General features: G+C 37.9%; 1 protein-coding gene across 5 annotated transcripts in view; it reads left to right on the top strand.

Moving 5' to 3' along the window:
- Tnni3k (TNNI3 interacting kinase) overlaps positions 1–11248 on the top strand; it is a 281405-nt gene extending 270157 nt beyond the window's left edge. For 3 of the 5 annotated variants that reach the window (XM_070007290.1, XM_070007288.1, XM_070007293.1), the window contains 2 exons: positions 6604–6683; positions 10523–10667. In XM_070007290.1, coding sequence (XP_069863391.1) covers positions 6604–6683; positions 10523–10614 — 172 coding nt within the window. In that variant the 3' untranslated portion in view covers positions 10615–10667. The other 2 variants (XM_070007292.1, XM_070007291.1) reach the window with 2 other exon arrangements.
- Positions 11249–24398: the final 13150 nt, after the last annotated feature.

A 24398-nucleotide genomic window follows, 5' to 3' on the forward strand; every position in this document is an offset into this window, starting at 1 on the left:
CAGGAAGAACTCTGTGCAATATCCAGCTGGGATCCAGATGTGTATACTAGCCTGTAGATTTCCACTCTTCATCAATCAATAAATAAAGCACACTTATACAATTGTCTTTGTGTAGTGAATCCATAATAGAGAACTTTAAAAAAATGTGTTCTTTAAATAATTGTACAAAAGCGTTTTAATTCAATATGTCAGTTTATGTGTATAATACATCATGGTCAATGTCAGAACTTCATTTTTAATTTTTATTTTTTTATTGTGAAAATACCATACAGAGGGATTACAATTACATGGGCAAGATAATGAGTACATTTCTTATCAAGCAATCAAGCATTGTTGCCTCCTCCTTTGTTTCCCCTTCCCTTCCCTTCCCATCCCTTCCCCTCCTCCCCGCCTCCGAAGTTGTAAAGTTCGTTTTTCGACATAACTACTTGTACATCTCATTGTTGCAATGGGTCCACCTGTATCCCTATTTAAAGGATTTGTTTTTTCACTTCCCCTCCACAAATTATGCCAACATCAAATACAGTGAAAGCAGGGGTTATACCATGGGGGAGGGACATACAAAGCAAGAAATTATCTTATAAATATGTTAGAAACAATCGCATGAAAGAAAAAAATTTGAATACTTATCTTGGGGTTCATTTCACCTAACATCATCTTATCTGACCTTTTCTACTTATCCCAGACATATACTAGTTATTACAAATAAGGGAAACCATGGGACCTATGTTTCTTTGGGCCTGGCTTACTTCACTTAATATAATTTTTTCCAAGTCTTTCCATTTCCTAACAAATGGGGCAATGTCTTTCTTTCTGATGGAGGCATAGAATTCCATTCTGTATATATACCACATTTTCTTGATATATTCATCTACTGAGGGGCATGTGGGTTCGTTCTTGAGTAATAACCTCCAGGCTCGCTCCCTAACTACTCAGAAGCTTAAGATGTGAGGATTGTGGTTTGAAGCCAGAGAAGCAGGAAAGTCCATGAGATTCCAAAGAGCTGGGAATGGATCTGTGTCTAAAGTGGGAGATTGTCAGCCTTGAGCAAAATAAGATCAGGGACAGCACCCAGGACTAGAAAAACAAAAACAAAAACAAAAACAAATAAGCCTGTGTTAGTAATTTTTTTCTTGGATTTTGTGTATAATAATGCACAGTAACCCATGGGTTTTGCTTACGGATTTTGTCTTACTCTCATTTGTAAAAGCTGAAGTTGTATTTGCATATGTTCTATCTTCTGATATTCCTCCTACTCATAGTTTTCCTGTAATCTTACCTACATTTTTACTTATTTCTCCATTGATACTATTTTTGTTTAATGTGCTTGTCAGAAGTGTTCAGCCAACAAACACTCATTCCCATTAGTGTTTTTTTTTAACAGGGTGCATGAGACCATCCACATAGAATAAGACCATTTGTAAATAGGCTAGTTGTTCTTACAAACCATAACATGAATGTGAATGGGATTTATACACAAAACATTTCAATTTGGGTGTAAGCTTGCCTAATTAATTGATCGTCTACTAAGAAGGCTATACCCATATCCAGATACCCATAGAGTCTTTTTTCATTTTGGCTTGTTCTGTCTTCAGGATCTTCATAAGAACATATGTATCTGCATACACACATTATAGCGTTAATCTTAATTGTTTTAGCCTAAAGTGAAACACTTTTCAGCACTAAAATAAAACCTATATAATGTAGTAGTATTTAAAAACTAACCTATATGCTATCTCATTCTACATTTGTAAGAGAAATATCATTCTACATTTCCCAAAAAATGCATGAAATTACCCCTATGGCATCATATACTGTTCATATATATGCCTATCTAATCTATGGTGAGTATTGAACCTCTGGGGTAAATAATACTACCTAGTAGATCAGAAATGCTTAATTATTTCAAAACTGAGTGTTTTACCTACCTGCCATGAGTTCACATTTCTTTGCATTGAATTCATGAAGCTGTTTCATCTCTGGAAATCTTTATTTTCGCTGAGCACTTCAGCAAAGTCTTGATATATCTCTTGCTCTCCAAGTTTCTGTGAACTACTTGATGAAGACTGGATGCACAGGGCTAGTTCCATTGATTAAGGTCTGGTTTCTTCTTTTGTGTTTGATCTGGGAGTGCTTAGTTTCCATCTGTCTGTCATCCTAGAACAGTGTCCAGTGCCAGCCTATGTGGTACCTCCTGGGCAGAAAGGTTATGTCCCTTGGCATGAATTACATTCAGCAGCTGAACAAACAGGGCTGCTTGGTGATGTGCTTTTATGCAGAGGAAACCAGATAGCCATTTTGGTGATAAAATATTTATTCCCTATTATCTTCTTGTTGCCACAACTACTGCATATAGCATATACCTTTAAAAAAAACTAGTATGCTAAAGAGGTTACATTTTCCTGTTTACTTTGAAATTTTTATTGACCAAAATTGAGTACGGTTTGTCTTGAAGTGTTGATTAAGATCACATGTCATGTTTTCAGCCAAGGTGTTTCCCTTTTTTAACTATTGCTTTCCTCTAAGGTACCATATTGCATTTTGTAGCTTATGTAAGCGAACCTAAAGATGTAGTTATTTTTAAGGCAGTGAAGTGAATTAATCAGTGTGAATTTATGTTAGCTCTCAGAAAAACCTAACTTCTCAAAATGAATCTTTTGGAATAACTTAACTTTATTTAATTTAACATGCTTCTATTTTAACTACTTATAAAGTACTGACTGAGCCCAATGGCGATCCAAAAAGGTTTGACAGTATTGACAAGCTCTCTGTGTAATGGGGTTTACTAGCACACAGCATAGTAATTCCACACCAAAGCAATCACTTAACACTGTGTTAGGAGGTCAGAGGATGAGAGTAGTGTGGAAGAGAACGAGCTTCATTCTGACAGGATTTACAAGAAGGCTTCAAAGCATCTGAATCTGCTACACAAAGTCAGACTTTGAAGTATAACAAATGCAGGTCGCACTTACTGAGTGTTTAATAAGTATCAGCACTGGTCAAAATGCTGTAATCATATTGACTCATTTAATTCTTATGATTAACCTTACAAATTGTTTTATTACTTTCCTTCTTTCCTTCCTAGTTTCCTTCCTTCCTTTACGTTTTATCTCCTTATTGAGATTTGAACTCAAAACATTTGTTTTTCAGATACGGTCTCATATTTTTTCCTTGGGCCACCTTCAGACCAGGCTCCATCTAATTTTACTTCCCACATAGCTGGAATGACAGGCATGTGCCATCTCCCCTGGCACAATTCCCATTTAATAGCTGCACAATGGGATATAAGACAGTTAACAATTCAGTAAGGGTCATAGAGCAGTGAATAATGTACTTAGGATTCAGACTCCAGGAGTCTGGCATTGGATTGCTCATTTTAAAAATAACACTACCCTTCTTCCTGTCAGTGATAAATAAGATGTCCTCAAGCACCTTCAACAGTGGGAGCAGCTCAGCAGCAATCATGGAGAAGAGGAAATCATGAATGTTTGAAAAACCCAGTCAATTAGTGTGGATGAGTTCAGGGTAGGAGAAAAAATGGTATTAAGGAATCATAGTACACAAAATAAATAAAACACAATACAGACTGGATGGTAGAGGGTTTGGATCACTGACCTGAAGAATCACCAAACAAGCACTGATTTTTGTTGTTGGTGGTGGTGGTCATGGAGCTTCAACTCTGGGCTTGGGTGCTATCCCTGTGCTCTTCAGCTCAAGGTAAGTGCTCTACCACTTGAGCCACAGTGCCACTTCTGGTTTTCTAGTGTTATTAGAGATAAGAGTCTCAGGGACTTTTCTGCCTGGGCTGGCCTTGAACTGTGATCCTCAGATCTCAGCCTCCTGTGTAGCTAGGATTACAAGTGTAAGCCACCGGAACCTGGTGATTTTTTTTTTTTTTTTTTTTTTGGTTGTGGTTGAACTCTGGGCCTGGGTGTTGTCCCTGTGCTCTTCAGCTCAAGGCAAATGCTCTGCCACATAAGCCACAGTGTCACTTTCGGTTTTCTAGTGGTTAATTGGAGATAAGGGTCTCCTGCCCAGGCTGCCTTTTGAACCATGATCCTCAGATCTCAGCCTCCTAGTAGCTAGGATTACAAGATGTGAGCCACCAGTGCCCGGCAAGTGGTGAAATTTTTGTTACAGCAATACCTTGAAGAGGGAATATTGTGTAAGAGGAAGGGACAGGAACATTTAAGGATCTATTACTTAATAGAATTGCTCAAAATTATTTGTTGGGATTCTCCTATGGGTCAAACACGTATTCTGAATGTTGAGGATATAGCAGGGAACAAGATAAAAGTCTCTACCCTCATTGGGCAAAAAAAAGACAAATATATATATGTATATATATATATATATATATATATATATATATATATATATATATATATATATATATATAAGTAACTTACCTGACTTTTGTAACTGTTACCCCTCTGTTCATCACCTTTATAATAACAATTTTAAAAATTAGAAAAAAGAAGTATATTCCAGGTAAGTTAACTAATGCCAAGACTTGGAAGAGAACGTGGAGGGCTCATGGGACAGAGATGATGCCAGGAAGAATGAGAGATGTAGACAAAAACTGAAGAGAATGCAACCCATGGTTGTGGATGGAGAAGTAGGCAGGGATAAGGTTTTATTAAGAGGATGCAGTATTTGTAATTTATTCCAAATGAACTAGGAAATTATTGGAGGGTCCTCAACTTACTTTATGCTTTCAAAATATCAGTCTGGGGTAACAGGTAGAGGATAGATTATAATAGATACAGAAATGAACAGGGAGGCCAATTAGAAGACCGAGAGATTCAGAGATGAAAGAGATTAGGTAGCCTTAACTTTGAAAGAAGAACAAGATGGAGGCAGAGCTAAAAAGATGAGCTAAGTGACAGATAATGAGAGAAAGAAAGGTACCAAGGATGAGACCAAAAATTCATTTATACAGGACAGGTGACTGAAACAGAGAGAATTGACTTGAGGGCTGGCAGTATTAAGAATTCTGCTACACATACAATAAGGCCAGTGTGAAAGTAAGTCAGGTAGCTGCTTTGAACTCAGAAAAAGATGAATGGATACATGAGAGATGGCAGACATATAACTGACAGATGTGATCAGATATTAAATGTTGGCTTAAATCCTAGAAGAACCAAGCATCAAATCTGTGTAACTAATTTCTTAATTGTTTCAGACTCTGTTTTCTTAACTATAAAATGAGAGAAATTACATCTCAGTAGTAAGATAGTGATAAGATTTAAATGAGATGATTATGTGTAAATGGTTCACATGAAGAAGTTAAGAAGTAAACATCACTCTATCACAGAATTGCCATTATAATAATAGCAATACCCATTAAAATCTTGGGATGTGTTTCATTTATATTAACCATTATAAAAATGATGATGGCCTTGTTCTTAGCTCCTTTTAAGAAAGGACTGGTCAAGATACATTGTCCACGTAAATTGCCACGTTGAATTTGTTTTTGTTTTTGTTTTTGTCAGTTGTGGGGCTTGAATTCTGGGCCTGGGGGCTGCCCCTGAGCTCTTCAGCTCAAGGCCAACACCATTTGAGCTACAGAGCCACTTCCAGTTTTCTGGTAGTTAATTGGAGATAAGAGTCTCACGGACTTTCCATCCATGGACTGGCTTTGAACCGCAATCCTCAGATCTCAGCCTCCTAAGTAGGTAGGATGACAGGTGTGAGCCGCTAGTGCCCGGCTTTGCTATTTTGAGTTTAAACTTGTTTTTACAACTACTTCAAGGTAACAAAAATATTTTTAAAAGGAAAGATTGTATATGGGCTCTGAATATGGACCCAGATTTACATCCGCTATTTCTTCTTATGTGTATTAAACTATTGAAACAAACTAAATTATTTATGTTGTTTCATATATGCAGAAATAAACTGGGGCTCAGCAGGGGCCATGCTGGTGCTCAGATGATATAGAACCTTTGTAGAGGAAACAGGAGACTCTAGATCTGGCTTACTCCTAATAATTCTGAACTCCATTCCAGCTGGACATTTATAAGATAAAATGACCTTCGTGTCATTTTACCACTTCTCCAGGAACTATGCCAAGTGAATTAATTCTATTATCAGTTGTGGGGCCTGAACTCTGGGCCTGGGTGCTGTCCCTCAGCTCTTCAGTTCAAGGCTGGCACTCTACCATTTGAGCCACAGTGCCACTTCTGGCTTTTTCTGCTTATGTGGTGCTGAGTAATTGAACCCAGGGCCTCATGCATGCAAGGCAAGAACTCTACCAATGAGCCTCCTTCTCAGCCCAATTCTGTTTAAAAACATTCAGTAATCTTGGCACCTATGGTTCACACCTGTAATCTTCAGGAGGCTGAAATCTGAGGATTGCTGTTCAAAGCCATCATGGGCAGAAAATTCTATGATAGTCTTTACCTCCAATTGGCTGGCAAAATGCTGGAAGTAGAGGTGTGGATCAAGTGGCAGAGCTCCAGCCTTAAGTAAAAATGACAATTGAGGCTCTAAGGCCTCGGGTTTAAGCCTCAGTACTGGCACCAAAACAAAAATAAAACAAAAACAAAATACTAGAAAATTAGCACCATGGAGATGTAAAGCTGTGTTAAATTTATTTTTCAGTGTTGGATCGTGTCCCTCTCAGAGCTTATCTTTGGAGGAAATGAAGAGAAGTCTCCAGCACTCACCCATTGACAAATATGGTAAATAGACAGATTGACTAGGTTATTAGGAAAGTGGTATCTACTCATTTGATATTAAGGAAGATAGGCAACATTCTCTAATTTCTAGAAATAAAAGATGTTTGAAAAAAATTGTAAATTCTTATCCTCACACCTTTCAGAGCCCTACGGTTGCCTTTAAGTTTAAAAAAAAGTGTGTTCGTCTGCAGCAGTGTGTGAGGATGTGTGTGTGAACATAGGTATGAGCATGTGATATACTCTCTAAAAACTCTTCTTGTGAAAATCATCTCTGGCCTCTCATGTCATCCCAAACACTTGGCCATCATCATTGGGTCCATTACCTCTAAGCCCCACATCATAGGTGTGTTGGGAGGAGAAGGCAAAACAAGGGGTGCATTTCTACATTTATATTACATGATAGGGGAGCTCTTCATCATTAGCCAAACACCCAAGGATGAAATTTAAACCAAAGCCATCCCCTCAAACAGCTGAAGACAAGGCAAGGGGGGTGCTGATGTGATTCTATTTTGCACAGGACTCTTCACAATGAATTAACAGAGCACTTTGACATAATTAACTGAGTTCTATGTAGACCTCTGGAAGCCTGGATGATGGACAGTTGCCTTTATCATCAGCCACCATATTAATGAAATAGGGATGAATGCCCCTTTACAGCCTTTAAGCCTGAGAGGCTCGGTATTTAATTGGAATTTTAGTACAATGAGCACATTTACTCATGGCAACTTTCTTTGACAATATGGATGATAAAAAAAAAAAAAAAAAAAAAAGCTTGTTAGCTTGTGAGCTGGTGGCTCATGCCTGTAATCCTAGCTACTCAGGAGGCTGAGATCTGAGGATCGTGGTTCAAAGGCAGCCTGGGCAGGAAAGACCGTGAGACTCCTATCTCCAATAAACCACCAGAAAACCGGAAGTGGCGCTGTAGCTCAAGTGGTAGAGCACTTGCCTTGAGCTGAAGAGCTGAGGGACAGCACCCAGGCCCAGAGTTCAAGCCCCACAACCGACAAAAAAAAAAAAAAAAAAAAAAAAAGCTTGTTAGCTAAAGAGATCACATTTGTCACAAGAGCTGGATTTGAGAAAGAGTAAAGTGGATGACGTGTTCCTGCTTCTCTGATGTGGATAGCCATTGACCCTGGAGATCTGGGATTCTGGGATCCACACCAGTATACATTGAATGCAGACTTTTTTTTACCTAAGGCAACAGAAAACTCTGGAGACACAAAGTAACAAAAAGAAGGTGCTCTGGGTAGAGGCAGACAAATTGGTTACATACATTAAAAAAAATCTTTTTACTTTTTACTCTAGATACATGTGAGGATGTGGCTGAGTGCTGTCTAGCCTGGGCTTTACAGTCTATGTCAGGGGAAAATGTGCTGCAAGTGCCATATCATCTTTTTTTTTTGTCAGTCTTGGGGCTTGAACTCTGGGCCTGGGCACTATCCATAAGCTTTTCAGCTCAAAGCTAGTGCTTTATCAATTAAGCCACAGCGCCACTTACTGTTTTCTAGTGGTTTATTGGAGATAAGAGTCTCATGGACTTTCCTGCCCAGGTTGCCTTTGAACTGCAGTCCTCAGATGTCAGCCTCCTGAGTAGCTAGGATTATAGGAGTGCGCCATGAAAGCCCGGCTTTCACATTTTTAAATAGATGGAATATCATTTCCTCAAATTTTTACAGTGGTGACATCACAATTTAGCATACAGGGCCTCCTATGAGATGTGTGTTTTGACGAGGACTCTTGCTTTTTTATGTGGGAAAAAATCTCAAGATGAAGGTTTCCTTTCATTTAAAATCTGTTTCTTAAAGAATTAAAGAGTTAGACTTCTGAGAGTTCTCCATAGAAAGTGAAACCAAAAGTAAATCATATACAAAAGTTATATTTTTTTTCCTATGAACCTTTATACCCAAGGAAGGTGAAAATCATGAATTGGGCACTGGTGGCTCATGCCTATAATCTTGGCTATATAAGAGGCTATGATTGTTGTGATCAAGGTTCAAGTCAGCCCAGAGAGAAAAAGTTCTTAAGACTCGTTTCTCAGTGAAGATCTGGATTCCATCTCATACGTTGGTATCCTGGCTACCAGGAAGCCTATTTTGCCTATATCAGAAGTGAGACTCTAGAGCAAAAATAATGAGCAAAAAAAATCAAGTCTGGAGGTGTGGTTCAGCAGTAAGCGTGTCTGTGAGCCCCTGGGGTTCAAACCCCACTACTATAAAAAAGGAAATAAAAATACGAGGGTATTTGCCTGAAGTAAGAAGTCCTGCTGATAAGTCAGATATATTTAAGGCTTTCCAGTAGGGCTATCTTATCACAGAAAAAAAAAACACTTTAATTAGTCTTTCTTTTCATTTCATAAACCGGTTTTAGAATAACAGCAACCTATGAGCTATTTGTTGTTATTTACTTTTTAAAATTTTCACACCTCAGGACAGAGGTAGAGAATGAAAATAAATTAAACGTAGTCCTTAGCCTCATTTGACATCCTTTATTCCAATCTATCAATCTTTTCCTGAAACTTACATTGAAATTTCAGTTTAGTCCTTCTTAAGATGAGTAACTACTCAAAACCAACACATCTGCTTTTATATCTGGTGCCAAAGACATTACTATTAAATGCCAGCCCTAGCACCATACTTATATTATTTCCCTTCCCCGACTGAGAGCTCAACCACATTGGTGATAAGACATTTGTGCACAAACACATTTTAATGGAGTTACATGGGGCAGGAAACAATGGACCGTCATGGGCCAGTAATATGGTATGACATATTAGAAGGCGATTATGGTAATGAAAGGGTTCCCAGGTTATTGGAGTATTCACATATGCCTGAATGGAGTTGCATGTCCAGCTGGACAAAAGCAAATACTTTCGTGCTAAGATATAGATTTTGTCTTACTTCCTTGAGAGTTAAGATTCAGTGGTGTGTATCAGCTGTCCCTCATCTCTTTCTCTGCTCACCACAATTTTCCTCCGCTCTGACCAGGGTCAGTCCCAGAAGATGTGAGTGAGAGAAGGCTGTTGACAGATGGAGCAGCATTTTCTTGCAGCAGAGTTTATTGCTGTGCTGCCTAAGAGATTTTGACAGAGACTTTTCTCATGAAAATAAATATACCTGTCCAACTGCATACTGCTTGCTGGCTTAATGAAAATGTAGATGGCTGAGTTGATCCTGAAGTCAGCTAGGAAAACAGAGCAAAAACTGACTGCTATTGACAAATATTTACTGAAGAAATGAATGGCTTTTTCACTTCAGAGTGAAAAGGCAACTGCTTTCCTGTATCAGCCCAATTTTCCTTGGACAGTGGCCTGATCCTGAGCTACTACTGTTGGGACATACCCAGAGCAGTGCTTCAAAGGCCACCAATGGCACGGTTGTTAGACCTAGCATTGAAGTACACCAAATGAGCTACCAGAAAGAGGAGGTAAAATGAGCCCACCCTCAATAGAAAAAGGATCATTATTTTCTTTTTGTTTAACTAGTATTCCACCTCCTTTTGGGCCATCATTTAGTATTCAACTGGTGTTAGACTGCTAAGTGTCTTACATACATTGCCACCTTCTAGGTAAGAAATATCATCCATCCAATATACAGATGTAGACACTTAGTCTTACAAAGATTAAGTTGGCAAAATTCACAGTGATAGCAAATGTGTAACCTTGATGTGAACACAGATTTGCCTGATACAAAGAGCCTGTGCACTCAGCCATCACGACATGCTACCTTCCAGAACTATGCCCTTCTTTGCCCGAAATCTAGAGCAGAGCCAATGCCAATATTTGTCATTTATGCTCATCTGGTGTTGAGCCTGTTTTCACCTTAAATTTGGTTTTTGTGTTTCAGCTTGCTCATCAGCTACTCTTGTCCACACTTCATTTATTGTATCTAGGGGAGGTAGCTGGCAGCTCTGTATTGCACTGGGTCTGTCTGGGTAAGAAACATGGGGAGATACTGTACTGGAAGGCCAAGAAGTAACAACTGAACTTCTTTTCGGATGCAGGCTACGTGTCTGACCCCATGAGCCCCATGCATTTGTATTCTTGCCGGAACAGTGGCAGCTTTGAGGACAGCAGCTGACAGCACTTGGTGTATACCTAAAGAAAGTTTCTCCCCAAACTGACAGCAGTGGTTCCAACCATGGCAGACTTGCTTTCAGTTATGATACTCTACCCTCTCAGGTCCCCTTCATTTGACTTGTTTATATATGTCTTGTTTAACTCTCTACCGTAAGTTGAGCTTTGGGTCTGTGACTAACGAATGAGATGCAAAAGAACTAAGAGTATACATGAATAATTGTTTTCAAATTTATTTAAAAATAAAACAAATTTATCTTATTATTTGGAGACGGGTCTTAAGTATAGACTAAGTCATAGAGATTTCTGTTTGAGAGTCATTGGTTGGATTTCTTAGAATCTTGATCCATTTATATGTTACTTCTGGAGCTAAGCTGTGTAATTAAAGATTCTTTGGTGACATGAATAACTAATTTAAAAATGTATTTTATTTCCCAAGACTTTCACTGTGTATACCTTCTTTCAGATATATTAGTAGAGCAATTGTGACCATCACATCAATAAAGTTGCATTCAATTAGTTGGTCTTCTTTCTATGTTATGGAGGGGATGGGAAGGAACAAATAAGACAATAGTGCCCCTGAATGAGAACCAGAACTCTAAACCCAGAAAGTATAATTTGTGATTGTAGAGCTTTCTATGGACTGGCGGAAATTAGGTACATCTGCGTTTTCTCCTCCCGGAGTAATATGGATTCATACAAGTGTAACGGTAGACCTGCTGATTGTTCCTTGGATATCTGTGCAAGCTTCCTGCTCCTACTGCCAATTGGAAATTATGCTTTTAAAGGGCAATTTCCATCAGGAGAACAGCAACCTTACCTCAATAACTCCTTTGAGCTTCTTATGACCTGTAGTTGCAAAGCTGCCAGACCCCACGTGCTCTGATGAACTCAAGGATAGCCCAGCATATGTAGAAAGTAAAACCATGGTACTTTTGCTACTTCTAAAGAGATTTATCTCTTTTCAGCCTCCAGGTTTTTTTTTTCATTTTTGTACCCAATTACAGTTACAGATATTCTATCTTACCAAGCAAGTTCCCAAAAGGCTTATAGTATGTAAAACTAAGGAACCTGAGGCGACTTCTCAGGAATAAATCTCTCTGACAAAGATACAGGAGAAGAAAAGGGAAACTTAGTTAAAAAAAAAAGTCTCCACTGGCTGTTAGTGGCTCACCCCTGTACTGCTAGCTAACTAGGAGTCAGAACCAGAGGTTGGGGTTCAGTATCAGTCTGGGCATAAAAGTATATGATGATCCATTTCTAATTAACTAATCAAAAGCAGGCTTTGAAGCATACTACAGTGCTAGTTGACTGAGCAAGCCAAGCAAGCATAAGACCCTGAATTCAAACCCAGAACAGCTGATAAATGAATAAAAATGAATTAATTTTTAAAATAACAGCAACAAAAATTTTCTCTCCTTTGCTCTATCTATTTTAGTGAATAATTCAGTACCTAGACTAAGTTAGTCTGTGGCTAAATCCTTTCACATGTGTACTTAAAAGGAGTACCTTTGGAAAGGATTTGAGTTTGAATTGAAAATGTCACAGAGGGGGACAACAGGTAAGGAAAAATGGGGAGAAAAATAGAGGAGAATGATGGAGGGATGGCATTGATCAAGATGAACTGTACTCACAGCCTGATATAGGGAATTGTAACTTCTGAATGACAGTGAAGATGATGATGATGATAATAATTATAATAATAACAACGTCACAGAATATACAATGCCAATTTAATCAGGACCATGGCCAGTTCCAGGGCAACACAAAAATCCTTCCAAGTTCCTGTTGGAAAAAAATCATATCCAGAGGGAAGATTGTTTGCTTCTGAAATGCTCTACCTTTAGAAGGGGGTTATCTAGAACAGATTTGTCAAGCTCTCTTTCTTTGTTTCCTCTAATTAGCCTCCTCCTCTCTGCAGTGCATTTCCTTATGTTGCTGCTTCCCTCTGGCTCTTGTCTTGTCAAGTATCTGCAAATAATGAGACTAATGTGTCTTGATTCCTGAGAAGGGGAACCTTTTCACAGATGCCAACCTGTGGCTCAGAAACCCTTTTCATTACTGCATCCTTAATGGGGCCTAAGGATCATCTTAGAGCTTGTCTCATGACCATGAGATTTTAAAGAATTTTTTTTCTCTCCTTGCTGAAAAATGTCTCACTAATGACTTCCTTTTTCTGCTGGCAAAAATGAGCTTCTAAGATCATGTTTTTGCATGCTTAGCACATTAAAATTTTTTCCACCTGCATGCAGCTCTGAGTTCATTCCGAAGATGTTCAATTAATTATAATTGTAAGCCAAATTACAGCAGCACCAGGAGAGAGTTATTCCAACAGCATGATCATTTGGGTTAAATTATTTCCAAAGCTGACATTTCCCTAGAAAAGAGAAAAAGTGGGTACTTGTGAAAGGAGAAAAGGTTAAAGTTAGAAAATTCATCCAGAAAGAAGTATCGTAGGATATTTCTTTCCTTCCTTAACTTCTTTTCCATTTTTATCCCTTCTTTATTCTCATCTTTTTTGTCCTTCCTTTCTTCCTAATTATTAATTCCTTTCTTCATTAATTGTTTTCCTTCCTATTTTCCTGCTTTCCTGACTTATTTTGGTCCACTTTCCTGCCCAACTTCTTATTTTTTGTAATTCTTCGCTCCTCCCTTAGACAGTAAACATTGATTCATTTCAACCTTCCATATTAGTTGTGTGACCTTAAACAAGTCATTCTACCTTTATGAGCTCCAGTTTATGATCTGTAAGATAATGATAAAACAAATTTCCTTGTAGTGTTACTGCAAGGATTTCCGGTGACATAAAGCATAGAATTTATTTTCTATAACACAAGAACAGATGCTAGTGTTTGTTACTGCTATACTATCAGGCATGCTCTCTTATAAAAGAGAACATTTGAAAGCTGAAGATCCTCTATCCTTGTGGTAATACCTTCAGTAGCAAAGTCTGATTTCACATGTGAAATAAAATCAGAATGAATAACATTCTTTCCAGCCAAATACATGAGCCAGGAAGAATCTCCCAAGTGAAAGAAATGCTAAGTAAAACAGAGAGCACATTTACTGAGCACCTGCTATGTGGTAGGAAGTATTAAGTTATTTACAATGTATTATGTGACCTAATTTTCTAGGTAGCCCTGGAAAGGATTAATTTATCAAAATTTATTTTTCAAGTTGGAAATTCATGCTTAGAGAGGCAAAGTAACAAATCCAAGGTGCTACAGAAAAGAGCCAGATTTAAAAGCTGGTGGTGTCTTCCACTAACAGTCATGATTTGGTCATTACATGATACTGCCTGTTATGATACAGGAGAAGGTAAAACACAGTATATCCTCACGGTCCAAAATTGTGATGAAATCAAGTATATCTGCAGTTCTGAAATCCTGAGGAAAATTTGAGGACTGTCACAGTGACTATTAATATAAATCTTTCCTGATTGATATGACTCATTATTGTAAAATAATTACTTCCAAATAATCATTGATTTCATTTTGAAAGAGGTCTGGAATAATCTCAAGTCTCAAAAAACATGCATTCTTATTTTCTAGGCAGAAAGAACCAGAAGTGATTGACAGGAAACAAGACTCTCCCCGTGCTAAGCAGTAACAAAAGTTATGAGGGCAAAACACAGCAATTAGGAAAGCCAAGGAGTTTTACATTTTTTCCCTTATTAGCACTCTGGTAGGGAAAGTGAAAAGAGATAGTGTAGCCTTAACTAGTAGGATTTGAATACATTATTTTTTTCTGCGTTTTGTGCTGTTGCAGTTAGTCAGGCAAGCAGCCTGAAGAGCTACCCATGATCAATTCTTTTCTGTATTTCAAGAGCCACAAGGACAAAGATGCCATTTGACATTTTCAATCCATTCATTGGGTATCAGCTCAAGACATGGTTTCAGCAATAACAGACCGTGGTCTAAGACTATCAGCTCAATTAGCACTCTAGGCAAATTATGATGGAGAAGCAAAATTCCTCTTTCTCCTTGGACATTTTACCTTTTATGAGACTAACGAGAAATAAAAAGAGCAGGGTTGCTCATTTCTCCTCACGCCAGAGATCTAAGGAATTGTCACAGCTGACCCAGTGGCATGATGCTAATTAAATTAGACTTTTTGAATTAAGAATACTTAAAGGGATTCTAGGCCCAGTTGATGAGGACTCATCTTTAAAATACTCCCAGCCTAGATTTATGTTTAATTGGTGGGATTAAAGGAACATTACTGCATTTCCATCTTTTAAGCAATGGGCTACTAAGTAAAAGAAAGGTACCTTCACCATCTTTAAAGGCTTTTAATCTCAATCATTTCATTGGCATCTATTTCTTCTTTTATATAAGTTAAGCAAGAAAGAGATTGAAACAACCAATCAGGAGAAATTAAAATAAGGAGAAATTAAAATTGACCACCAAAAACAATAAAACAATTTGAATACTGGTTTGCCCCTCAGTTATTTTACTTATAAAAATCCATTATCTACTTAACACCAGCTCAAAAATTCTTCCATGATGTGGAGTACTAGGTTCCATTTTAAGGTGCTTTTTCCCCCTTTTCTGAAACTCAAATCAATACAAAGGAAAAGAATGCCGATTTTGAAGACAGCTTGAGGTGCTCATAACAAAATTTAAGGAAAGGAGAATGTTTAATTTATATGAACAAGAAACTAAGAGGCAGAATAGCATACAGCTGTCACTAAACATGACTGTATCAGGGCAACTGGAGAGCTGATTAGAACATAGGGTGTTGGGCCCGGCCCCAGAGGGGTACACTCAGAAACTCAGGAGCAAGGCCCAATAATTTGCATTTCTAGTAATTTCCCAAAAGCTGCTGACCCTGTGGGTCCCAGGCCCATAGTAAGAAAGCACTAGCACAGCGATTCAGAACATGAAGTTTAGTGTTACACCTGGGTGAATATCTAGCTGACCCCTACTCTTATTACCCTAGGACCTGTTTCTCCATGGGCAAGTTACTTTGTATCTCTAATTTTTATGTTCCCCATCTGGAAAATGGAGATGATTCTCACTTCAGAGAAAAAATATGGTCAAATAATGCATACTGAATCATGATCACAGGGCCAGCTCAGGCACGTTAGATGTCTCATAAGAATTGGCCAAGTCTATTCGTTTCCTAATGAATGGGGCGGTGTCATTCTTTCTGATGGAGGCATAGAATTCCATTACATATATATATATATATATATATATGTGTATATATATATATATATATATATATATATATATATATCCATTTATCTACTAAGGGACATCATCTAAGATAATCTTACCAGACAAGCAGAAAAGGTCAAAGCTATGTACATATGACCATATAAGATGATGCTAAATGAAATGAACCCCAAGATATAGACACAAAAGATTTTTGTTTAAGGCTTGGAAAAAATTATATTAAGTGAAGTAAGCCAGGCCCAAAGAAACATAGGTCCCATGGTTTCCCTTATTTGCAATATCTAGTATATGTCTGAGTCAAGCAGAAAAGATCAGATACGGTGATGTTAGGGAAATGAACCCTAAGATATGTATTCAAATGATTTTTTTCTGTCATGAGATTGTTTCTAACACATTTATAAGATTATTTCTTTGTTGCTTTGTATGTCCCTCCCCCACAGTATAACCCCTGCTTTCACTGTATTTGATGTCGGTATAATTTGTGGAGGGGAAGGGGAAAAACAAATTGTTTAAATAGGAATACAGGTGGACCCATTGCAACAATGAGATTTACAAGTCGTTATGTCGAAAAGGAATTTTACAATTTTCGTGGGGGGGGGCCGGGGAGGATTGGGTGGGGGTGTGGGGGGCAGGATGGGAAGGGATGGGAAGGGGAAACAAAGGAGGAGGCTACAATGCTTGATAAGAAATGTACTCATGATCTTGCCCATGTAATTGTAACTCCTCTGTATAGTATTTTCACAATAAAAAAATTAAAAAAAGATTTTTGTTTATTGCTGTTGATTTTTAATGTATTATGTGATTTTTTTTGTTTCTTTTGTATGTTCTTCAATATATTTGATTCTGGTCCCCTGCATCTTGTATATACATTTTTCTAATTTGGGGAGAGGAAGGGAAACAACAAAATGCTGAAACAAGGATACAGATTGACCCATTGTAACAATGAGACATAGAAGACACTATGTTGAAAATGAACTTTACATCTTTCATGGGGGGGGCGTGGAGAGGGGAGGAGCTGAAGAAGTGGAGTGGGAAGGGATAGTAGGGGAAAAACAAAGGAGGGGGTAACAATGCTCAATAGGAAATGAACTCCTTACCTTACTCATGTAACTGTAAACCCTCTGTACAGTATTTTTACAATAAAAAATTTTTAAAGAATTGACCACACCATGTATATATATATATGTATATAACCATATATATATATACCTATATAAAAAAACATGACAAGAGAAAAATCAAACAAGCACTGAGGACTAATCATTGACTTTTAGATACTAATGAAAGGCATCATGGCGAGGAAAATTAAGTGTATATAACATAACCCTAAATCAGGATTATCCAGTCATGCCTCTATAATAAAAATAAGAAAACAAAAGCACAATTTTATGCCATGACAACTAGATTTGTGATATGGCTAAGAATTATTACTAATATCTCTAGTAGTCACCTCTTAGGTTCTGCCTCAGATCTTGACATTGACATGTGTCCTCAGCTATCTAGAGCATCTACCATTGCCAATTTCGTATGGGCATAACCTACTCACACCTCACCTTTGGTGAGCCAGGTCCCCATTGTGGCCTCTTACTCTGCCACTAAGCATTCCTATTGTTTTCAGTAATATTGCCTCAGTCTTGTAGACTTTCGCGTTCAAGTTGGTAGTTTACAACTGTGGAATATATCTTTGCCTAAAGCGGACCAAAGCCAGCATGTAGAGTCTTTTCTCTTTTCCAAGCCACCCCATCTTCCTAAAGCATAGTCATACAGCCTCAGTAGACAATTTACTGAGAAAGGCAATGAATAGCCTGAATCCCAAGCAGCAGCCAACTGAGGGGAACACTAGGACTTGCCTTTCTCATGGGAAGTTCTCATTCACACTTCTGTAGTAATGCAGCGAAGTAATGTAGTAATGCAGAGAAGTAGCAGCAGCAGCATATAGGCTTTTGCCTCTGGCTCTGCTTCCTTGGTGAGAACTTTCCTGGAGAGGCAGTATGCAAATGAATTGGATTTTGACCATTGATTTCTTGTTAGTAAAATGTAGTTTGTGGAATGAAGGAATAAGTAAATCAATACTCCAATGAGGCTAAGAAAGAATTTACAAATGAATAAATAGGTTCAGTGAGGCAGTGGGGCTAAGATTAGCCTAGTTTCTTCAGCCCCTTGCGGATCACCTATTTTCTGTTTTCCGCTTCAGTTTCTTAAGAGTAGATGCTGCACTCAGCACTACCATGCTTGATTATGCCCTGTTCATGTTCCACTCTCACCAGCAAAACTCGGGTGCGTTTCAAGGGATTTGCTGACTTTGCTCTACATTTCCATAAAGTGATTTTTTTCTCTTTCTCTGTTTTGGTTATAATGCTTATTTAACTCATTGGCTTATGCCTATTTTACTTCATTAGAATATTAGTATTTAGCCTTCATAACTGGTATCATTTCTTCCCTCTTTCTAGTTGCTTGTTCAATGTCTCTCAGCAAGAATGAAAAGACTTTTTAACCTGTCTTTCAGGTCATTTGCATGAAAAAGAATGGTTTCCTGACCTTAGGAGGAGAGTACTAACCAGGCAAACCAGCTCTTTCTCCAGGGTAACAGCTTGTTCCTGCATTTTAAGCATCTTTTAGCCCCCCCATCCCCTTAAAGGGCTAATGCATGACATATTTTTTCATTATTTATGCTTTCATCTTTTTAATACTCATTTTTAATACCAGCCCAGAATAAGTAAATGCAAACTCTCGAGTTTTGCTCTAGAAAAGTTCCCACCTATCACACTGTAGTTATTGCTAAGTCATAGGGATCCCCTGCTCATCCTCCCAGCCATAACTCTGCACACAAATAACAAGAAATCAGAAAGACAAACAACAGGAAAAGACTGCTGGACTGGTAAGGCACCAAATTAAAGGTAAATACTGGGATGAGAAACAATCACATAGAACATGTATTCTAGCTGTGCAGAATATAAAAAATGTCTGAAAGATGAGCTAGTATCCCCATATTCAATAAAAACATACCAGCTCTTGGAATATAAAGTCAATGCATTCTTTAGGCAAGTTCAGCTGGTCAAATCTATGCAAAGCAAGCATATCTTTTTTAAAAATTCTAGTAATTAAAATAATTGGCCAGCTACGAAGGGACTGTCCCAGTTAATTGGTCTCCACTGAAGGAACATTAAGCTTTAGGGAAAATGCATGTTTAATATAAGTAATAAGTTATTAATTCAAATGGAAATTCTGCAAAAATATAAAATAGTAGGTAGTAGAAACTGCTCAAGTTGCCTATGGAAGCTAATTAGTTACATTTCTCCACACTATCCATTAAGCTCTTAGTTAATTTAAAATATTAATACTCAAGCATTAGAGATACCTCCTTATTTGCAGTTTTCTGACAAACATTACTATTACTTTGAAAGTGATTAATCTTTCTATACGCATACATTGCAATTCATCACAGCCATATTGCAAAACAAACAGGAGTGTTTACAAATGTTTGCAAATGTTCTCAGCCATGTTAACACAGAGATCCTTCTTTATCCTCTTGTAATTTTAAGTGATCTGCCTTAAAAGTAATGTCTCCTCTTATTTTTGTAGGCTCCATAGAATTCATTTTACCCATGGTGCTAATTTATGGTGTTTATTTGTAAAGCCTGGCATTAATAACTATCAAAATAATGCTATATATTTGAAAGTAGCTGTTAGCTGTGTCTCTGAGGAGAAGATGACTAGTTTTTTTCACATTCATACCACAGTCTAACACCCAACTGGGTTATTCAGGGATTTTATTCCAGAGTACACAGCAGATAAATGAATGTTTACTAACACTAGTTAGGGCTTTAGCCTGCAATATCTTGGAGAAAGTACAAGAAGTTCACATGTGCCACAAATATTTTCCCCTCATTTTATAACTATTCAGAACCAGTGCAACATTTTCCTTCATATTTTTTTTTCCTTTAGACTTTAATCTGAGTCTGAACTCTGATATTTTTTAACTTTTTACTAAGTAATAATCAATTCAGAGGAATTTTCAAAAGAGGATACAGAGAAGTCCTGGCTTTTGTCATCTGGTTTTCCCTAAAGAACTTTATTAGATTTCTGTGTTGCTATGAGAAAATCTCTGACATAAACAACATATAGAAGGAAAGATTTAAAACTTGACACGCACAGTTTCAGAGGGTTTTGTTCATAGTTGTTCGGCTTCTTGTGCTTGAACATCATGGTAGTAGAAGTGTGTGGGAGAGGTTGTACAGATCATGGCAGACAGGAAACAGAAAGAGGTAAAAGGACCAGCAACCACATATAACCTTCAACGTTATACCTCCAGTGAATTACTTCCTTCATCCAAGCCCCACTTTGAAACATTTCTACCATGTCTCAAAATAGTACCACCAACTGGGGATTAAGGCTTCAATATATGAGCCTAGGGAGAATTTCATATTCAAACAGAGCCTAGGGAGAATTTCATATTCAAACAGAGCCTAGGGAGAATTTCATATTCAAACAGTGGCTCTGAAACACTCATGGCTATGCCATAACATCTATTTAGTCCATCTTTAAGAGTCCCTAGTATCTGAATAGTTGCACTATTGTTCAAAAAGTCTAATCCAGAGTCTCTAATAAGAGGATACACCTGTAAAATAAAAAACAAACTACACAATTCTAAGACATAATGGTACAGAGTAAGCATCCTCATTACAAGGTTGAGAAAGAGGGAAATAAAAGAGATAGGACTAGGTGGGCACTGGTGGTGACTCATGCCTGTAAACATGGCTACTTGGGAGGTTGAGATCTAAAGAAAAATCACAGTTCAGAGCCAGCCCAGACAGGAATGTCCATGAGACTTTTGTCTCCAGTAAACCAATCAGAAAAAGTCAGAAGTGGTTCTGTGGGTCAAATGGTAGTGCCCTAGCCTTCAGCAAAAGAAGCTCAGAGGCAGTGCCCAGGCCAAGGACTAGGAAAAAAAAACACAAAAAGAATGAGATGGAACCAAGCAAGCCTCAAAACAAGAAGGGCAAAAATTAAGGCCTTTACCTCTGTGTCCAGCACAAAGGGCACATGATGTTATGATGTTATTTCAGTCAGCTTCATAGACCCACTTTTACCCCTTGCCATTTACAATCCATGTGGCCTTCTCCCCAGTGGTTTCCCTTATTGTATGTGCCTTTTGTCAGCAGGCAATGTTGACATCTTGGGGTTTCCCATGAAACTTAGATTTCACCTTCATAGCTTAATGAGTCCCCTTTTCTGGGAATCTTATATGGACAATAATCCTGGCACATACTTCCTTGCTTCCTGGGCTTTTAGTTAAACTCTGGGTAGAAGCCTCCATGATCTTATAACTCTTGCATTCTGTATGCCTATACTCCCATTATCATATGCAGGATACTCAAGGTTTGCCACCAACTCAAACAGAAACCAGATGCCTTGGACCACAGTTATGGTAGTTCTGAGTACCTGGTAGCTGAGCAGGGTGCAATGAATCCAGGAATTAAACTTTATCTGTGGCCTTTATAAAGCAAAGCACCCTGGAGGTACTACTGATCAAGAAAAAAAGTCTTTCAAATGAGTGTATACCCTTGAATAATATTGATATCATGGGTAGCATCTACTCAATCCTGAGATGTCCTGGAGAAGCCAGCTTTCTCATTGTCCCCAGAGAACGTGTTTGGCTTATTGTGTGTGGTGTGTGTGTGTGTGTGTGTGTGTGTGTGTGTGTGTGTGTGTGTGTATTGTTTTGTTTTCTTTTCTGACAATGTCTCACGCTACCCTGGAACTCATGATCTTCCTGCCTCAGCATTTTGAGCATTGAGATTACAGGTATATGCCACCAAAACCAGCTTTGCTTCTTTGTAATAGCATTAGTCCCTTCAGAAACCATATATTCTTTAGTATAAACTTTCGGTTCCTTTTTCTAATGAACCTACAAGTTTTTAAATCTATAATATGCCTTTCATTTTGCTCACAATTCTCACTTCAAGCCTGGATAAAAGCACTCAGCAAGATCCATTCCACAGTCTGATTGCTATAATTTCTTCAAATTTTCTCTGTCAAATTAATTAATCAATTACTTTTAAACTCAGCTTTCCTCAAAATTAGGACATGCATGACATGTGAACAAATTTGGGGCCAGAATTTACCATGAATTGCTTCTAGTCCAATTTCCAGTAGTGTCCTCATTTGGACTTAAAACCTTATGAGAGCAGTCTTTACTGTTAGCATTTCTGTTGGCGTTCTGATTTTCTGAACTCCCATGTGATTTCCCTATTAAGCTCCACTTACATCATTTCATGATTTTACTATGCTGTTTCTCCAAATTGCTTCAAATTTCTCTTGCAAACCCTTCCCAAAGACTTAAAAAAAACACATGATAAAATGTAGTCATGGCAATGACCCCACTTCTCTGATACCAATTTCTGTCATTGCCTTTTTGGTGTCTATTGCAAAATCCATGAAATAAGCCACTTAAAAGAAGGAAAATTTGTTTTGGCTCCCAGATTTTAGTGGGTCCAGTCAGTCCATAGACACTGGGTCCTGTGTACTTAGGCAGATCATCATGGAGGTAGGAGTTCATGGCAGTACCTCCTTAATTGTCTCACAGTGGACAGAAAGCAGAGAGGGAGGAAGGTAGCAGAAAAAGTACACTTCATCAAGGACACACCTCCAGCCACATTTCCTCCATGTATGCCCTACTACCCATTGTTTCTACAGCCTCAAAAATCGATGCTAGAGCAAGGCATGAGTGGTTCACGCCTATAATCCTACCTACTCATGAGGCTGAGATCTGAGGATCACCATTCAAAGCCAGCTTGGGCAGGAAAGTCTGTGAGACTCTTATCCACAATTAACCACCAGGAAACTGGAAATGGCACTGTGGCTCAAGTGGTAGAGAGCTCGCCTTGAGCTGAAGAGCTGCAGCTCAGAGTGTAAGCCCCAGGAATGACCCCCCCCCCAAAAAAAAGGATGATAGAATGTAAGGACTAATCCTTCAGCACCTGACCCTGTGGGAACATTTAATAAACCAAAAAGAACATCTTGCTTAATTGAAGTATAGTATCAAAATTGAGAATCTGTCATTAGCCTGTAGTATGAGATATATCAATACATATGTCTTTTTAAAAATCCTACTAGCGCTGAACCCCCAATGTGAAGAGGTAGGTTTCTTTGGAAACTGGAGAGAAATTATTAGTGAGAACCCATCCTCACTGATAAAATTCCCTTTTAGAAAAATCACTGAAGAGGTGCCTCTCCTGACTTCTACCTTTCCACCGTGGGAGGAAATCTAGACTGTGACATCTGTGAGGAATGGGCCTTCACAGATATCAGACCTGCTGGGGTCTTGATCATTCTCCAGCCCTAGCACTGCAAAAAATTAGTTTCGTGTTGTTTATAAACTTAACAAGTCGCATACATTCTTTACAAGAGCTCAAAGGACAGCCTACTCTCATTAAAATAGCCTGTTCCTCCCCTTCCTCCCCACTAAGTACTATACAGTCTCTAAATTTATCTTTTTTAACAGCTGTAATGGACAAATAACAGTCAATCATAAAAATAAAAGAGAAAGAGAAAAAAATAAAAGGAAAGAAGGGAGAAAGGGAAAGGAGGAGGAAGAGAGGGACCAAAATGGGTACTCAGAAGACAGAATACTTAACTCCTTGTTCTGTGAAGTTTAATACATACCGCTTATTTCTTTGACCCACCTATGAACCTTTCCTTGGAATTAAAATAGGGGAAGAAATACCACTAACAAGAGCATTACGATTTTAAATGCCACTAAAAAGTGTATTACAATGTTAAATGCCAATAACAAGAACATTGTAATTTAAAAACCTCTTCACAACCATTTTAAAGCAATTTTGTTAAACCATCATTTAGGCTTCAGTTATGGGGAAAAAAATTAGCTTCAACTGCTTGCATCTTCATACACTGTGTAAATCCTATTTCTGAAAATCTGGAATTTAATCAACATTTAAAATATATATTCTATTTGTGCATATAAATAAATATAAGTATATATACATTTACATATGTATATACACATACATTTCAATTAAATAAGTATTTTAGTTAAAAGTTTTGTTATGATGTTGGGTCTGTTTATAATATAAGGACTCAATACTTCGATTTCCCATTAACATACAAAATTTTTTTATTGCTGGGCTTGTAGTGATTAAAGGAAAGAGAGGGGAGAGAATGCTAAAATCAGCAGTGGTGTAGGTAAACACAAGGGAACATGAAGGTTGGTATGAAGATGACAGAATTTTAGCACTAACATTGACTATTAGGACTTCAACCCATAATGAGGGGAAAGTTTACTAATTATTGGCATTCATAAATGGACTAGATGGATTATCCACAAATTAACTCAATACACAGTCAAATGAAAAACAACTATGAATGAAAATCAGTAGGAAGAACAAAATAAAGAAATAGAATACCAAAGATTTCACATAACAGAAGAAATCATTTTCATAATACAGA

This window comes from Dipodomys merriami, unplaced genomic scaffold, assembly GCF_024711535.1.
Source record: "Dipodomys merriami isolate MVZ:Mamm:240054 unplaced genomic scaffold, mDipMer1.0.p SCAF_7, whole genome shotgun sequence".
Classification (NCBI taxonomy): domain Eukaryota; kingdom Metazoa; phylum Chordata; class Mammalia; order Rodentia; family Heteromyidae; genus Dipodomys; species Dipodomys merriami.